This window comes from Topomyia yanbarensis, chromosome 2, assembly GCF_030247195.1.
Source record: "Topomyia yanbarensis strain Yona2022 chromosome 2, ASM3024719v1, whole genome shotgun sequence".
Classification (NCBI taxonomy): domain Eukaryota; kingdom Metazoa; phylum Arthropoda; class Insecta; order Diptera; family Culicidae; genus Topomyia; species Topomyia yanbarensis.
The window spans coordinates 136,940,209-136,959,593 of record NC_080671.1 but is presented as its reverse complement, the minus strand read 5'-3'; the positions used below and the strand labels follow the sequence as shown (position 1 = coordinate 136,959,593).

General features: G+C 39.2%; 1 protein-coding gene across 1 annotated transcript in view; it reads right to left on the bottom strand.

The window, feature by feature from the left end:
* Positions 1 to 15,252: 15,252 nt before the first annotated feature.
* LOC131681480 (uncharacterized) overlaps positions 15,253 to 19,385 on the bottom strand; it is a 54,066-nt gene continuing 49,933 nt past the window's right edge. The window contains exons 2-3 of the mRNA XM_058962291.1: positions 16,849 to 17,651; positions 15,253 to 16,784 (exon numbers count right to left, since the gene is read on the bottom strand). Coding sequence (XP_058818274.1) covers positions 15,526 to 16,784; positions 16,849 to 17,651 — 2,062 coding nt within the window. The 3' untranslated portion in view covers positions 15,253 to 15,525. The remainder of the gene's footprint in view (positions 16,785 to 16,848; positions 17,652 to 19,385) is intronic.

Here is a 19,385-nt window from a genome sequence, read left to right as displayed (position 1 = left end):
TTTTTTGCACTGCTGACATTGTATAATTAACTCATTTGCGCGGCAACATTCCAGGGCCCGTAAATCATCCTAGTGGTTTACTCAAATTATCGCTTTACCGCGCAAAAATCTTAGTATTATTCTTACGGGTGTAAATCATGACGTTATTCTATTTAACTACAAGTTCTTCGAAACTGTTCATTAAACGTCAGGTTGGTACTTGATCTACTGATACGAAGAGTATCAGCGCACCTACTTGGAAGTGCTTTGGCCCTTGTACGAGGTCTAGTTATGCTCTTCATTTTCCTAGGGTTTGGTGGTAGTATTCCTTCCACCATTTGTTTAGTTTTCCCAATGTCTACCCGCTTGCGTGTGCGGTAGACATAAGGTTCTTTTATATCATTCAACGTTTCGATAAAGTGTTTCTTGTACCCTTCATCATTTATGTTTTGCGGAAAAGGTACCTGCTTAAGCGCCTGGTTTTTATTCCTGATAAGTTCCGGCTGATTTTTGTTTGGAGGATTGAAATCCGATTCCACTAATTTTACTGCTGATCTGGTATGTGATCTAGTTCTGGAATCAATACCCAGCCAAATTTGTTTACTTACGGCAGCGTCTGCCTTTGTTTTCTCTTGCCCTTTGGTTTTTTGTTTGTTGTCTTCAATTTTATGACAATTCAATCTTTCATGTGCCTTATTCTTATTCCTAACATTTTTAGGGCGTGTTGGCAAAGCACGTGTTGTCGATAAAGTATAAGTCTGCGGGTCAACGCCCGACACGACTTGTTTCATTTCAAAATTTGAATATTTGTTTTTAAAATATTCTTTCTGTTTTGTTTGTCGGTAGGGCTTTCTACCTAACCCTTGTTCCAACCTTAGAAAACGACCTGAAGTATCGTCATACTTTGTTTTCTCTGCCTGTTCATCGCCCTTTGAGATGAACGGCTTCTCAGGTTCTTTGACCCTGACAGATTCAATACAGAAATGACTTAGGATCATTTCTTTTTTGTTTTCCCTTTTTGGACCTACATCATGCTTTGGCGAAAACTTTCCACGTTGTGTTGCGCCATGAAGAACCCAACCTAATTTAGTTTTCTTAGCTACCGGTTCATTGAACCCTCTGGATTTTTCCTCTAATCCAGTCATTAAGTACGCATGTGGCAATCCAAGTAATAATGTAGGAGTTGCATTTTCATAATGCGGTAACTCTGTACTTTCTAAGTAAGAGTATTTGTTAATCAGTTTGTTTCGCGCTTGAGTTTGAGTAGGTAACGATAATTGCTTTATCGTTCTCAAGCCATTTAACGAATAAGTTTTATCAAACTGACCTCTTATTTTCATACGAATTTCTTGACTCGATTTTTCTTTTTGAGTCTTACCATTCGTCCATGCTAATGTCATAGGACGTTCAATTCCTTTTAAATGTAGTTTTTCTACTATGTCACTTTGTACCAGACTTACTGAGGACCCTGTATCCATGAAGGCAAATGTTTCTACTTCATGCGGTCCGTTCTTAAGAGTGACGGGAATTATTTGATAATGGATTATTTTACCAGAATGGTGGTAATTTATATTTTCATTGTCGCTTTCATCAGACCTTTTTTCTTGTGCTATAACATGTAACAGTTGGTGATGTCTACTTTTGCACCCTTCTATGTTACAAATTTTAGTGGTTCTACAATTCTTTACCGAGTGATTCGGTCTGCAGCACGAAAAGCATAAATTCTTCTCCTTAACGATCTTCCTCCGTTGGTCGGGAGAGAGTTCTCTAAATTTACCACAATCTATTATCCTGTGGTCAAGCTCGCATAACAAGCACTTTTGGTAGCTTGTAGCGTGATAATTAATCCTGTTAGATTTTTCTATTCTAACGGGTTTATCGTCTTGTAATCCCCGCTCAGCTATCAACATGGTAGCTAGCTTTTGCTGGGGCTGTAACCAATCAAATAAATCGCTTACCGTTGGAGCGACAAAGGGATTTGCAGTGGTTGAAAGCGCCCTTTCCTCATTAACGTGAGTTAGCCATTTTAAGTGCAGTCCCTGTGGTAACCTGCTGACTAAATCACGGACTAAACGTTGGTCATTGAGATATTCCTTACGTCCCAAACAGTCCATATTGGTGACGAGGTTACCAATTCGAGATACGAAGTCTACCATGGTTTGTGGTTGTTCGAAACGTGGATTCCTAATTTCTAACACGTCTCGTAAAAGGCCTGAATATATCAGTTCGATGCTTCCGAACTGATCCTCTAATTTTTGGATAATTTTGTTAACGTTGCGCGAGTCTAAAAGCAGCGCGTTAACTGCTTGTAGTGCGCCTCCCTTCAAGCATCTTTGCAATCGATGCAGGTTTTCTAAATCAGTGAATTCCCCTTCACGAGTTGTTTCGTAGAAGGTTTGTTTAAATCTGGGCCACATCTTACAGGACCCATCAAAATAAGGCAAGTCCATTAGGGACTGCCTTAGGGCGTACTTATTTGCGGTAGTCTGGTTACCGACGTTGATTTTATTAATTTTTTGAATTAATAAGTCAAAAATTTCCGCTTGGGGATTTTCTAATTGACTTCTCTCTTTAAATTTTCTTAATTGCCTCTCTTTCTCCGCGAGAGAGTCTCTAATAGCCTGGCACTTCCTACAAAGCCAAAGCTCGCTCTTCTTTGGCTTATGTTTCAACCCTACGCAACTCAGGTGGAACCAGCGATCGCAATCGTCGCAGGCCACCATATTGTCTACATCATTAGCTTTAACACATAGGCGACAGTTGCCATTTGGATTTTGTACAAAATTATACTCCATAGCTACTCTTAAAATTAGCTTACTTGTTTCCTTTTCTGTGTTGGACCGACGGTGTTCTTCGTAGTCCGCAGATGCCGGTGCGATACCGACGGTGTTCTTCCAATCTGCAGGTGCCGGCGCGAGACCGACTGTGTTCTTCCAATATGCAGGTGCCGGCGCGAGACCGACTGTGTTCTTCCTTCCTATTTACCAGTTGCAGTAAAACATAACTTTTGTCTCCAGTTTTCCGTGAAGAAACACTACTCAACTTTTGCGTTTTCACGGATAGTTATCCTACGTTTTGCATCACAACACTACTACAAATGTCAGACTGCATCAAATGTAGATTCCGCGCACCCACGTCTATCAGTGTTAATATGCGTGCTGTCAAAAGGTTCAGCAAGTTCCCCTTGTCTAAGGTGTCTGCTGCGTCTCTTATACTTTCCACTACAGTCACTATACACTTGGTATGTATGTTTACTTTCTATGGATCTTGTACTTGTAACACTGTATTAGAACTTTAGTTTACATTTGTATCCTCAGAAGCTGCCACTTCATCCGCGCAACCTCCTTAATCGCACTTAATCCTGGGAGAATGCTTTCTATGCTGTACACCGTTTATACTTATCACACTATTTCTGGTTATCGGCCAGGTTTCGACTGTCCGGAAGTTTCAGTGTTCAGTGATAGATTTCAACTATCACTCTCCAGTGCTCCTCTCTGGAGCCACCATGAAACAACGGGAATGTTTTCCCAACACTTTGCTTACCAGAGCGAGGCCGTGGACTTTATTTCTCACCTAATATTCCTCGGGCTGTGGTCCTGCTTCCGTGGTTGGGTTTTCTTTCTTAGGAGGACGTCTGGAGTTTTAGAACTTTCAAACTTGATTTTCTTTCGTTAGTTAAAGAAGCACTGTGAATCACTTTGAAACTTGAAACTTAATTTATTCAGAAAATATTTACAAAAGTTATCTTAAAGCTACATGTTGCCCGCGCGATTCATATATCGCTACGGGAAAATTTGTCCCTTTTAGTCCTTAAGTTTTTCCCTATTCTCCTGAGATACGGTGTAGATTTCCTATGGCCTTAGAAGGGCGCAATTCCTATTTGTTTACTTATATATTTGGCCCTGCCTCTTCAAGACTGACGTATTTAACCACAATACGGATTCCTGCTATTCAATCCTAGTCCAGTCCCGCAAGGGCTCACAAAATATGCGGTTACATTTGTACCGCTTTCTAAGATTTTATTACTATCCTAACCGCAGAGTAAGTGAGAAGGAAAAACCAAATCTAGCTAATCGGACTGCGTATGGCACGCTTATGTATATTAGGCGCGGGAGGTCGGTAAATAGGCAGTGATCCCTTTTTCTGTGTTCTTTTCATTTCATTTTCGGGATTTTAAGATCAACATCAACCTTCCCTACGCGTAGCAGTGATGCATTTTTTTTGCACTGCTGACATTGTATAATTAACTCATTTGCGCGGCAACAATGGTATTACTCGAATAATAGTGTTTTGCCCTCCATGTCCAGGATGCCCTCCTATTCTTGGATACGAAAATGATTTATACAGTAATATTTCGATTATATCACGCCTAGTTATATATACAGGTGGATGTATATATGTATAAAACAATATAGAGCTACATGTATATACAGTCATTTAAATATATACATACTGATTTACATTTTCATACTTTGATTCGTACATATACATATGTATATACACAGATACATGCATACATATATGGATATATAAGCGTGATATAATCGAAACATTACTGTACTTCAAACGGTAGGGTAGGGAAAATTAGAAAGACGACCAGATTTTCAGCTAATGCAAAATTCAATAAACGTGTTCAATGTAATATACAAAACGGCACTGTAACATGCAAGAATTAATCCTTCAATTTCTTACAAATTACGTGTATTTTTCCATACAAGTCTTGTCACGTCAGGGAAGCTTGATCAAGTATACAATTATGTTTCGAAAATATAGACACGTTTTTGCTAATAATTGAGAAGTACTTCACAGCAAGTCTCCTTAGTTTCCTATAACTTATTTAATCGATTATAATATAACCAAGTGTTGTAATTATTACGAATTAAACAGCTGGGTAATATGCAAAGTGCGAAACATATTTACAAAATGCTGCATTGATGTCGATGCATGTACTCCAAGTGTAGTTTCGGAAGGATCGAATGTTAGCTGAAGATTATCATATAAGTTAATTATATCAACGAATACGACCCCAGTACATTGTACCGCCGCGCTATAGCCTACTTTGCGGTTGGGAGCGCATCTGGATTCAACAACTTAGCGGATTGACCACCTTTTCGTCGATTTCAGTTTCAGGATTTGTGTTTACAGAGTAAAGACAAAATGCAAAGTTGGAGCTAGAACCAACTATGCAGAATGCGAGAAATCACACCACAGCAAATCATAGCTTCTATGTTAGGGTAGAAAAGAGCGAAACTGAACGGATTATCAGCCGATTTTTTGCAGCGAGGCTTTATATTGAAATACGAAATTGTACATACAAACATCAATTATACAGCAATTCAAGGCGCTGCAAATATAACCAGATATAACGAATAATTGCTACACGAAAGTGATAAATTTGCGATAATCAAAGACATGATACTGCAGTAATATTATATAGGATATTGACCTAATCCTGATTAAAAATTGTAGGAATGACTAGACAAAAATAAATTGGTAACTTGACTAGGCAAAAATAAATTGGTAACGGTAAATGTTAGCGAAATTATGGAGGTTTGGAGAAACAGCATGCTACCTTTATTCTTGGAAAGTACAAAGTGATTCAAAGTTCATTTTGAGTAATTACTAAGATTGATGTTTGATTAAATGTTCAATATGCTTATATTATTTTCAGTTACATGAACCATGTATAGCCAAAAGGTCCAATGCAATAGTCATAGTCATAGCAAAAACTAAACTTGATTTAACTTTATTTCGTATCGTGATCGAACAAAAAAATTATAAAGAATTCCAGCAATCAACTTATTTAGTCTTTAGTATTGGTTCGTGAATCGAGTGAATACGAAAATATAATCCTTGGTAATGGTTATTTATGGTGGTGCAAAATAAACATCGAGCAAAATATTGCTATCAGAAATACTCGATCGCGGTATTCTTGTTTACATAAAATTTCTTGATATTTCTGCTGAAAATTTTCCAGCTTCATGCATTATATATATATATATATATATATATATATATATATATATATATATATATATATATATATATATATATATATATATATATATATATATATATATATATATATATATATATATATATATATATATATATATATATATATATATATATATATATATATATATATATATATATATATATATATATATATGTATGTGTGTGTGTGTGGTGTGTGTGTGTGAATGAAGCTGCCAAACTTTCATCCAAAATAGCGAGATTTAAGCAATGTAACAGAAAACTGAATCAAGCGTTTCTGAGCATAAAATTTTGCTCGATATTTATTCTGTACCTCATCGTACCTTGTTTTCTTTTACGTAATTCGCCATTACATCGTTCGCCATTACATCGTTCCCCGTTACATCGTTCGCCGTTACATCGTTCGTCATGACATCGTTCGCTCTTATGTCGTTCTCCAAAACATCATTCGCCATTGTATCGTTCGTCTTTACATCGTTCGCCATTACATTGTTCGACATTACATTGTTCGCCATTCAATCGTTCGCTATTACATCGAGATCGCCACACCGTTTTACAACACGTCTTTCACATTACATCGTTTCGCGTACGTCGTTCTAGTGCAGCGCTCAATCGAGTAATATCACAATACTCAATCTAAAGAGCGCTGTGCAGCGATTATGATGTAATATCACAATTTTTTTTTTTGCTGTGTAATATTCTAGTGTCACTAGGATTTACACAACCATCTATAAACTTTTACAGACATTTTTATTCATGACATCCCTGAGTTGGAGAAAGGCTGTGGCCCATCCAGCGAATCACGACTGTACTGCGATTATGGTGATAAATATTTCATTATTTCCTTGTCTGCTCGAGCACAACGAAACGACCCAAGTAACCATAAGTATTAAGCCATTGCACAATATTGGCTATACATTTGCACTAATGTTCCATTGAAACTCTATTATAGCATTAACCATGCATTGAAGCTCTATATTAGCATCATTAATACATACATGCACAGCCGAAATATAGCATTATCGCTTGCTCTAACGTGAAGGACGAGATAAGGTACCTCTGTTCGAGATTTACTAATGGTAATTTTCCTAAAACATTCATATCATCCCAGTAGAAAATTTGATAGGTGATTAATTTCCCGGTCGACCGACAAAATCGGGTGCTTTGGCGTCGACGGATTAATTAACTGACTAAGTTGGCTATCGGGATTCTTCTATCATGAAAAAATGTCTAAACGAGTTCTAAAAGTTGTTCTAAGACACCGTCTACGTGGAATAAAAAATAAAAAAATGTGTGAAGAAACAGATTTTGTTAGGAACATCCTAAGTTGCTAAAATAAAAAAAACACCTTTGGAGATACAACAACAGACATAACACTATGAGGAAATTCCCTCAAAAACATCGATCCAACAATTTTCCTAGAACACTAGCTCCACCTTTTATTCACGGTCCCATACACTCATTTCTGGTAGGTTGCTCCTCAGGTTTGGGAACAATTTTTCACTAGTGGTCTATCCCCCATATGCTTGTTAATGTGTCGGTGGCGCCATAATTGCAAATGTGGTCACAGTCCCAACTACAAATATATTTAAAATGACCGTTAAAGCGGGCGAAACATTGTTTTCGAGTGTTATGTCTGTTAGTCTGTGATACAACTATAACTTTTTCGGCTAATTTTTTCTGTATAAGTTCCCCTACAATGTTACTAAAGGCTGCAATATTCTATATCTCCACATTCAGAAAATAATTTTTGAAGCACCCTAACAATAATAGTCACTGCAACACCATCTAGATCTGAAGATGACCTATTTGATACTGATTATTTGTCCTGAAGACATCGTAGATCTAAAATATAAGGTTTAGCTACAAACATTTTTGTTTTCTTAAATGGTGAACACATTTGATCTGACGGCGCCGGTGGTTGAGTGGTAAGCGTGACCGCCACTCATTCCAGTTGGCCTGGGTTCAATTCCAGTCGAGGTCGTTGAGATTTTTCTGAGGTGAAAAAATCTGTGGTCACGTCTTCCTTCGGAAAAGAATTAAAGCCGTTGGTCCCCGGTCTATGAGTTTGGTGGATCGATATCTAGTCCATATAGTGAAGTCACCTCTCTGGCGTCGGTAAAGAAGAAGTAGATCAAACTATACTCTTACTAACAAAAATATCCTCCTTCTGTGATACTTGTGGAGTGCGCTGTAGTATATACGTCCTCTGGCAAAAGCAAGTATCGGACTAACCATTCCTTCCCTTTCCTTCCACGATCTAAGTTCGGACCTGGCCGGCGCCGGTATTGATCAATAAACACTTTAGGATTTGTTGCACATTGAAAGATGTTTCGCTACTCTCAAGCATAATTATCTACTTATTCTCTGTGCAACTTCAGCTAGTCCAGATCGATAATGAAGTAGCAGCCAGGGGTGGTCGCACAAGCTCAAGCTAAATGGTGAACACATTTGATCTATTTAATTTCCCCATCAGATACCAAGACCCTTGTTTTTAGTTGGATGCCTCGTCTTGTGAAGAATGCCACAATATTAACACAGAGAACAGACATCCATGATCGAACAAAAATATTTAAAAAACGTGTGTAAACATTTGAATCAATATACGATAAACACTAGCGCCGCCACACCAACCTATCCCAACTATCCGTCAAATCCATTCCGGAACCGGTTCGAAATCATGAATGGATTCAGTATGGAATCTTGCTCAAAGAAAACAACCGATTCCGACTCTATCGGTTGATGCATTTTGTAGAAGAGATATATAATACAGTAGCAATTAAACAATAAATATCATACCTAATCGTATAAAACATCATCTGCGAAAATAAAAAGAAATTCCCCTATACACGTAATCACCAGCCCAGCAAAAGAGAGAGAGAGAGAGAGAGAGAGAAAAAAGTTGCATTACTCTTCGCTTTGGTTCCATATCTGGAGGGGAGGTTATTCTTTCTGCCACAACAAGAAGAAAACAATATTTTGCTACCGGTTAGAATGCCATAAATAGCGCATCATCATCGACTAGCAGCTCATTCTTGCGGATACTTTCAAAAGCGACGGATGGGATCCAAACTGGACAAAAAGGACACTGCGAGCAAGCAGCCTGGGCGGATTCAGCCAGCCACGGGCGGCAATCAGGACACTGCGAGCAAGCAGCCTGGGCGGATTCAGTCAGCCACGGGCGGCTATCAGGACACTGCGAGCAAGCAGCCTGGGCGGATTCAGTCAGCCACGGGCGGCAATCAGGAAATTGTGAGCAAGCAGCCTGGGCGGATGCGGTCAGCCACGGGCGGCAGTCAGAACACTGGGTGCAAGCAGCCTGCGCGGGGTTGCTCTCGGGACGCGAGCAAGCAGCGAGCCATGGACGGCGCTCGGGATGCGACAAACCAGCTACCGAAACGGATGCGCTTGGGATCGGATTCTCAGTCCGACCTGGGTGTTTTAGATGACACACAGGGACCGTCTGCTTCGGTTCACGACACATTTGAGCTGGAATTCATGCTGGAAGTCCGAACCGGTTTCGGACTAGGTTGACTGGGTAAAGGAATAACCGCTGTCAATTCTATCGAATTCAGCCACAAAAAACATGACGATAGTAGCGCACCTGGTTTGGATATCCCAACTACCTTCGAAACCGTTAGAGATTTTACACAAGTTGAATACTGAAGATGGACGTCTGTTCTCTGTGATATTAATTTGTTTTGCTACTAAGAAACCCAGTTGTTGCTTCAAAAAGAAATCTGCATAAGCCACAGAACAAACTAAAAACTTGCTTTTAACACAATTTTTTTCGAATGCGTGTGAAAACTGTCGAAAAGGAGTTGAAAACGGCTTAAAGCTACATCTGATGGTACTTCAAATGTTTATAATCGAAGACTAACATGGATCTGACATCCAGCCTAGCATATTTTAAGCTTGATGCATTGTTGTCCACTCACCCACTTATCCTGAATGTTTCATTCATTTCTTTATTATTTATTTCCGGAAGTATTTAAAATGTTATGGACTTGTACGTCAAACAAAACGTAATTTTAATATTGTTTTGAAAACAGTATGCTTTTAACCCTCCAAGTTTTCGCTGTTCTATCTTGTCAAACGTCCGCGACTCAAGGTGGTACATGTTACCCTCCCTAGGTTTGGCCCGTAGACTCCGGTTTTCGGGGCGATCTGCGGGCCTCTGGGGTTCACCTTAATTTTTCCGAGTCTGGTGAGACGACAGATTTTTTAACTTTTATAGTACTAAATGTATTTGTTTCAAACGAATTATTCTGGTGTTATGCTGCCTGCAGCGGTCCTTAAATGTTAAACTGTGAGGAGAGATTTACTTCTTTGTTGGAACCTTCCTTGCGACGAATAACCCGCAAAGAATTCCGGAAGACGCTGTAGTGTCTTTCACTCTTCTCTTCCTCTGTCGCGGTAAGCAATGCTTGGCTTATCCACTACAGCGAGAATTACTGGTGCTCTTGGGTTCTTTGCGATTAGCCACACCCAACAAAACGGAAAAAATGAGTGTTCACAAAGCTTAATGTGAACGGAACAGAACAGTGGTACGCATTATACTTTGCCAGTACAAAACAGTGTATGTGAGTCAATTTGGTAATCCATCAACCAATCAACCTTGACAAGTTACTGATGAAATGAAAAAGTTTATACTTGTTTTTTTTTTCCCTCTCAGTAGGTAATATTAACCGATTAAAGTTCTAAAATGTTAACAAATCGTTCTGATCCATATTTATGTCTGGTTTCAGCCTATACTCATGTTTTTCGCAGCCTACCCTGGGTCAGTAAAAATCTCTGGGTGAAAGCCTCACTAGACAAGCAACTCCAGTAGTACAGTTGTGATTCGCTGGTTGGGCCACACCAGTAGATACAAAACACTAGCTTAGGATTGTCGCTGGCATCAGTGGTAGGAACATCACTGTTTTGATTCCGGGATATACCTGTCAAAAAGGCCAAATAAAAACAGCAAAAGAAATAATCCTCTATCGTCGTTTCATAGCGACGAATCATTTTTGTTTCTTTTAGCCACCAACACAATGGCCATTATTGGCTGATGTATTCCCACTAATTAGAATGCACAAATTATCTAAACCTGTACTGAATTTTGATGAATTTTCATTTTCTTGTGCGGTATATACAAACTCTTTCATTTCATAACAAAAAAAATCGTTATATTGAATATATTGATTCCACACATATTTTTTTGCAATTTGTAGTAGAACATAAAAAATATCTGTCACGCATAGATACCATGTGAAAATTAATGAAATTATAATAGTATGCCACATAGAAATTTGTTCCATAACAGATATCACAGAGAACAGACATATAAGCTAGAACAAACTTTCCCGAAAAACCTGTGTAAACATTTAAGTTAAAATACGTTGAAAATCACCATCGCATACAGGTTCGCATGCGTGAATCACCATTGTATCCAAGTTTGCACACAAGTCCCGTATAGCGATTGCTGGCCGATCGAAGCGCCGACCAATGGCAAGTTGCTACTCACTGTTGTCATTTCAAAGCGACAGTTTTATTTCTTACACAAGTTGAAAACTTTACTTGTATGTCAGTTCTCAGTGCAGATATCACATCATTTTTCTGTTTGCCTATTGTTTATTCTGCTGTAAATTTTATGCATTGGACATTTTCGGTTTTGAATGCATTAAAATCACAGTAGAATAAACAAGACTGAAATATAAAAGGTAAACTCTGCATTTTACTAATTTGAAGTTTTGTGGTTACATGCAGGCCATATTTTTCTGCGTGTACCAAAAGTGCGGACCAAACACTTTTACTAGAGAGACTTTCGATACCTTGCAGATATATACCGAAAGCAAAACAAACATGTTCCGAGGCGAAAACAATGGGAGCACCAGCGACAATCCTAATCTAGTGTTCTGTATCTACTGCCACACCTCTGTCCAACTAACGAATTTGATTCGTTAGTTGGACCGACTGACAGATGTCAAAAACTTTCCAAAGGAGACGTTAGTAATGTAATTGCATCTATTAACATCTCTAATAATAGGGATCTTTAGGGGTGTGCGGGTTAAGGCATATTCTGATGCAGATTAGTACCGTGAGTTAATATCTCAGTCCTTTTTCAATTTTTTGGCCCGAAACTATTGAAAAAAACATTTTTTAGATTGTTTCCTTTTAGGACAATAACACATCCAAACCCATGCGACTTGCACGACCCTATAGGTTGCCTTATCAGATCTACCATAGTTTGCAGATGAAACTTGGGATGGCAGGTTGCTAGCGGATTGACAAAGTACCAGATCATGCTGTGTGGGGTGCTGTCCCGGTTAACAATGAGGCGAACGAGATATTTGCAGATACGTCATTTAGTAGGACAACTGTCAGTTTGCTGGTTGAGTTTGATTTGGTTTTTTTAAATTTAAAAATCATAAAAGAATAATTAAGGTTTAAGAATGATATGAGTGTACTCGTAAGGACACCCGCTACCAATACATATGAAAAACTGGCACAATTTTTCCAAATTAAAGATCCCTATTGTTAGAATGATTGTCAAAGTAAATTTGACATAAGATTTTGACATTCAGATGCCTTTTAGTTGGACAAGGGTCCAACTAGCGGAGGTCCAACTAAAAAGCGGTCCAGTTAAAAAGTGTCCAACCAGCGAATCACGACTGTACAGGACGCTGCCATCACCGGGACGCCCGTTATATAGTACTATGGAAGCCCCCGAGCGCTCCGACGCAGTCGCGGTACCAGCCAGCGACCAGCTCAGTCGTCCCGGCCCTGCGTTCGGAGGTCGTGATAGGGTCTTCCAAAATCCCTCGTCGGGCAAGTATGTTTCTTTAAATGATAATCCGCTCCCTGAAAACCATTTGATTCACAGCACACCGTCGCATACAGCACATGATTTCCTGTCCGTCTACTACCAGAACGGAATGAGAACTAAAACGCAAGCCTTCTTGCTTGCCCTCACTTCCTGCGACTATGATATTATCGTTCTCACCGAAACCTGGCTACGTAATGTTATATTAAACGCTGAGCTATCGACGAACTACGCAATCTACCGATGCGATCGCAACTCTTCTACTAGTCATCTAAGCCGCGGAGGTGGTGTTCTTATAGCGATAAAGATACATCTAACTGGGACTGTACTAAAAATGCCAGGATGTGAATGTTTGGAATAAGTTGTCGTACACGTTTCAATGCCAGGTCGTTATATATTTGCTGCATTTATCTAAAGCCGAACAGTGATCCTGATTTGTACAACATTCACTCCTCAGCAGTCCAAAGCATCCTGGACAAATATAGTAGGCGCGACAATGTACTTGTTGTAGGCGATCATAATCTTCCTAATCTTTGGTGGATTTTTTATGACGATTATAAGTGCTACCTTCCTGAAAATGCAACATCGGAACAAGAGATGGCCATCACAGAAACGTTGGTCGCTGGTGTCTTGTACCAAATCTGCTATTTTAGTAACATGAATGGACGGACCCTCGATTTAGCTTTTATTAATGACACATACGTGTTCGAACTGATTGAGCCTCCGAATCTATACGGACCCTCACCATACACCCTTCGTTTTAAGTTTTCATGTCCATTCTAATGATGGTGAAGCTTTTGATACAATTATGGAATCTCAATGGCCATTAGTGCACTCAATTGGCGTGAGATGCTGGTTGGAAATGCCTTAGATAAGGCAGTTGCGTCGTTCTATGATGCCATATATAAGATTCTTCTTCTTAAAAACCGTGTCAGCAGAAAAGCAGATTATACTGGAGCGACTAGATTTTCCTGACTGGGTAACCAGCTGGCTGCATTCTTACCTCTTACAACGATTCGCCTTCGTTAGAATTGGCACCACACGCTCAAGCGCATTCGTAACGCCAACCGGTGTGCCTCAAGGAAGTCATCTAGGTCCACTGATATTTCTCCTACTCATCAACGATCTCTGCACCCGCATCAAGTCTGGAGAACTATTCTATGCTGATGATCTGAAAATGCTCCGTTCAATTGCCTCAGCACTCTACTCTGCTGTGCTCCAAGAAGATATAGCCAATATACAGGAATGGTGCTCGCTGAACGGTATCCAGATCAACGTCGATAAATGTAAATGTGATAAGTTTCGGACGTTGTAATAAAAGGCGTTGCGATTATACCCTTCAAGCCTGTGTCATCGAGAGGGTGGATTCTATCCGCGACTTAGGAGTGTTATTCAACAGAAAACTTCGTTTCACTGACCACATCACTGCAATACCGGCGAAAGCTTTTGCAACATTGGGGTTTCGGAAACGGAACACAGTCGATTTTGTGGATTTCTACCCACTGAAATCTTTATACTGCGCACTGGTCCGGAGCACCTTGGAGTATGCTATACAAGTATGGGCGCCATACAAAGCCGCCGTTCAAAGTAGCTGACTAGAACGCGTTCAGAGAAGTTTGTACGATTTGCTCTCAGAAAATTGCCTTGGAACGACCCTATCCGTCTTTCGCCGTATAATAATAGATACATGTTGCTAGATTTGTCAACACTGGAGTTATCAAAAGATATCTTGTCGAACAATATTAACTGTCCCGACAATCTCTCATGGATTCATTTGTTTGTTCCCCCTCGTGATATAAGGAATCATCCGCTTCTGTGGATTCCTAGGTACCGTACAGCAGTGGCGGATCCAGGGGGAGGGTCGTGGGGGTCCGGACCCTCCCCGAAATGTTTTAACTTAAGAAATTTTAAAATTTTAAATTCGTTTTAAATTCAAAATCATTCCAAACCAGATTCGACCAGCAAAACTGATTAATTAAAAATTAAATGAGAGTATTACATGGGCCCTATTCTCACAGTCACGTCACCTAGTGACTAGAACAAAATTTCCCTCTAGTCACTAGGTGACGTGACTGTGAGAATAGAGCCCCTTATATTACGTAATGTACAATGAACATTTCAAAATCGATATTTCGGACCCCCTCCGAATTTTTTTCTGGGTCCGCTCGTGCCGTACAGCATATGACCAGAACAATCCTGTAGACAGATGTTGTAACAAATTCAACGAAACTGCTTTAGTTTATGACTTCCATACCACTAAATCTAGTTATATCTAGCTATAAGTTAGCAATTGGAAAATTTTAACATTGATACTAGCAATAGCATTAAGTGTAATCTGTAAGGTATATACCGAAGACGTAATAATAAATAAAAACGGATAATGACATAAAACTTATAAGAAACATTTACGATTTAAACATTCCTTTGCTTGCAGACGTGATATCTATTATCATTCAAAATGTCTGGTGTTTATAAAAAAATTTTTTATTGGTTTTGCGTGATAAAATCATAAACGCATCTTTGTCGTTCAATTGGGTATCGTATTTTACTTTAAATATTCGATCATTCTTAAAGAACTGCCTTTTTCCTCGACGATTTGAAAAGAAGTTAGCTGTTTTAAAACAAATTCCTTAATTTATAGTCCTTATGTATTTATCCTACGATCTAATCACAAAATAAATCACATTTATCGACCCTTTAATCTATAGAATAGTTAAACATATTCCAACAACATTGCTAATCTATCTCGTACAAAAGCAATACAGCTTCATTCGATAATCGTCCACGCAGTAGCTCTGTTTCCCGTACAGGTTTGTCCGACTAACACTGCCAGTCAACGAACTCTGATTTTTATAATCAATTCTGATCGTTGCTTCGAACTCTGCTCCGCCTGGTTTCGTTACAAAACGGACACTGATGTCGCTGAATTGATTGGTCGGTTTCTTAGATAATATTTCCTCCGTTGAAACACCCAGAGTTGCGTCCTCGATCGTATACAAATGAAGAACGCTGCACTGAGGATACTTCTTCAGCATTTGGTTCAGACTTTCGACAGTGAAGCGTGTCGCAGTTACCACTCGATAGTCGTTGGTTGCGATCGGTTTGTGATTGTGGCATGTGCACCAATGTGCAGCGATCCCAGCATCTTCACAAGTTCGCATGGGAGACATGGGTAGGAAAAGACTGATCCCCCGTGGAATGGGTTTTGTGTCAAGCAGTTCGGTGGACCGTTTCTTGATTGTTAAATGGGTTATGGAAGCTAAGTCGACCAAGTCTTTTAATGTTTCGTATAAGTCAAAGGGTGACGTCAATTGCTGTCGGTTCTTCCGTAGATTGCGAAAGGCGGCGGGATACTTTTGTTGGAACCACTCAGGAAGAATTATGTATAGGAAAGGTTGTCGCTCTTCCATCATACCTTGATATGTGTTGCGATAATTCCCCCATCGTATTCCATGATCACTAAGTAGAATAACGACATTTTTGTCCAGAAATTTTTCTTTCACCATGTGCTCGAGCAGATCTCTGTAGTCGTCATCTACCAAAGAAGGATAGTTCAGCAAGTCATGTGTCATAGTACAAGCCCACAACAGTGAGAAACTGAGTCGATTAGTCATAGTGGTCACAATCTTTTTAGCGTATTCCACCAGTATTTGAGTGGGATTTCTTCCACCTAGACAAAGCTTGGCGTTTGCCTTTTTATTGTATCCGATCGAAGAATCCGCTTCGCTGAAGAAACTTCTCAGATAGTAATCAGTGGGTTGGTCATGGAAGCCCTTCTTAAGATAATTGAACGTTTCTAGTGTGCTGCTATCTTCAGAGTAGATCGTACGATAACCAGCTCCAGCAAACTTTTGCCATATAAAAGGACACAAATCGAAAGTGCTGCTCGAGTTGGGAAGACATGCAGCCGTTAACTCATCTACGTCCAAGCCGGTCAACACTGGAACAAGATTTGGGTACGTGTTGTCGCCGACCTTGTTATATCCAAACATTTCAACAGCTGGAATAGAAAAAAAAACCTCATGAAAACTGCTGCGATCATAGTTTGTTTATTTTTCATTTACCTTTCAGTCGATCAATCACGAACTCGGCAGTTTTGTGCATCTGCCTATGGAAGTTCAGTCTTGAAACACTGTCGATGCCAAGTATCATAACTCCTAGTTTATCACCGTTTGGTTGAAATTTAGTTTTCAAATCGTTCTGAGTTTTTTCGCAGCGATCCTCGACGTTCAACTTTAAAGGAACGAATGCAAAGTAGTCTCTATAGAAAATGAACTTATTTTTGCTCGGATGAGTACAGATAATCGCAATAAATTCACTATCGATCTCTATTCGTTCACCATAGTCGAAGCAAATTTCCTGTCCGATGATACGTACACCGTTGTTGGATCTCCGTTCGAATGGTCTATAACAGCACTGAATCAAACTGGCATTCGTCAAATCGTAGTATCGATCAATATCTTCTTCCGTCAGCTGGAACCAGATCGTGTTACTATCGCTCTGAATCAATGCTGGAGTGCAGTTCAATGGCTCGACCTTTTGAACGTATTTTTGTATGTGCTCATCCATAATCGGTAAACTGGGCATTTTACAGCCTACCGTGTTAACAAAGTACGAACTGTTGTAGTTGAAATGCTGCTCATCATCTTTGGTAATGAATGCTTCCTCCCAGTATGGATTGCCGGTACCGCTCCCGTTAATCCACAACGGTAGGCTGATGCTGTACAAAAACACCAAGAGTATGCTCAGTAGTATCAGAGCTAGCTTTACACGTGCTCTGCGTGAAGGGATTTTGAAGGCGTGCGCCTTTCGCGAAGGACTACCCCGTGCTATTAGTGTTCGATAGTCGATTCCCTTCGGCATGGCTCTGGAACAAAAGCAAGAAATGGGAAATATAAAAATCTAATCTTAATCAAGCCGATGTATAGTGAGTCATTAATGTACGCAAAACACGAAAAAACAGTGAAACATAATTCTTGGGAAACATTTGTTTTTTGGTTGAGGTATACAGGAAAGGAATGTTCAAAAAGATGGGTGAAATTGCTGGTTGCAGTTGAAAACTGGAAAAATTCAACCAACGACCGGAGGGCTGAGTCTCTTATACCATTCGACTTAGTTCGTCGAGTTCGGCTGTCTGTGTGTATGTATTTATGTATGTATGTGACCAAATCTACATTGACCACTTTGAACACCTTCGGCGAAACCGGAAGCTTCGGGATGGTAGCTAAGTTCCTGAATTGAACTCATATCTGCTTCTCAGAAATATCTGACTCGATTTTCTCAAATATAGGGTTAAATGAAAGCTACAGCATCCCTATTGACTGCCTTTAAATTCCATTGGAATCGTTCTGCTTCATATGTAACAGATTGAAGTATGCGGTCACATGCGAAATTCCCATAAAAACCGGTATAATGATGATATCTAAATAATACAAAACTAAAAATGTGTTCCAAAATCCTGAAAATTTTTGGTTCAAATCACTAATTGCAAATCAAAGACTCTTTGACCGCGCTGAGAACAGTTGAGGATTACGGGAATTCGGGTAAATGGCCAAGTTCCGGAATTAGATTCACAACTGTTTCTCATATATTGCTAACTCGATTCTCACAATATTTGTCTCAAATGAAGGGAATAGTATTCCAATTGATTGCTACCATATTTCATTTGAAAGAAGGTTCCGGAGTGGAGTAAAAGAATCCGATAACACGTGAATTTCCCTTATAAATCTTTTTGCATTTCTATAGAAAAGTTATGCAACCACCTTGAAAATCTACCGTTTAACAGAGGCCCGGAGGGCCGAAACTCTTATGACACATTCCGCGGGCTTGTACACCAGCAGGATGTTTTTGTTTTGTCTTATTTTGGGATAACAAAATATTTTTCTCGTTTCGGTAGTGTTTAAGCCATTGAAAAATTATGTAATCAATTTTTTGACATTTCTACAAATAGTTGGAAAATATATAGAGAAGTACGTTGAATTTCACGGAAAAACTGTTTCTGAATTATTGACTTCTAAAAAAAGGCTCTATTTCATGAAACTATTATTGAAATTATAATTTGTTTACAGGAATTTGTTCGTTATTGAGTGTAGAATAATAAAACTAGAAAGATTTTCATTCATATTTGACTATTCAACTTTTTACATTTCTTACAAAAGAAATGTATAGGATTCGCTCAAACTTTGAAAACTTTTTCCGAGGCCCGGAGGGCCGAGTTTCATATACCAATCGACTCAGCTCGACAAATTGAGACAATGTCTGTATGTGTGTGTGTGTGTGTATGTGTGTATGTATGTATGTACAAAATGTCATGTAATTATCTCAGCAATGGCTGAACCGATCTTAATGAAACTAGTTTCAAATGAAAGGCCTAACGTTGCCATTTGACACTATTATTTTTGTTTTTCGATATGTTGTTTACTTTCTGAGATATAGGTCATTTTGTCAAAACATTGCAGGTTTTTAGTAAATAACTTTCAAACAAAGCAACGTTGTCCAACAACAACTGCACATAATTATAAACCTTGTAAAAATACCTTTCTATCAAGCTATATATTGTCAAAATCCGTGCACGAGCGACGGAGATATTAAACATTTTGTA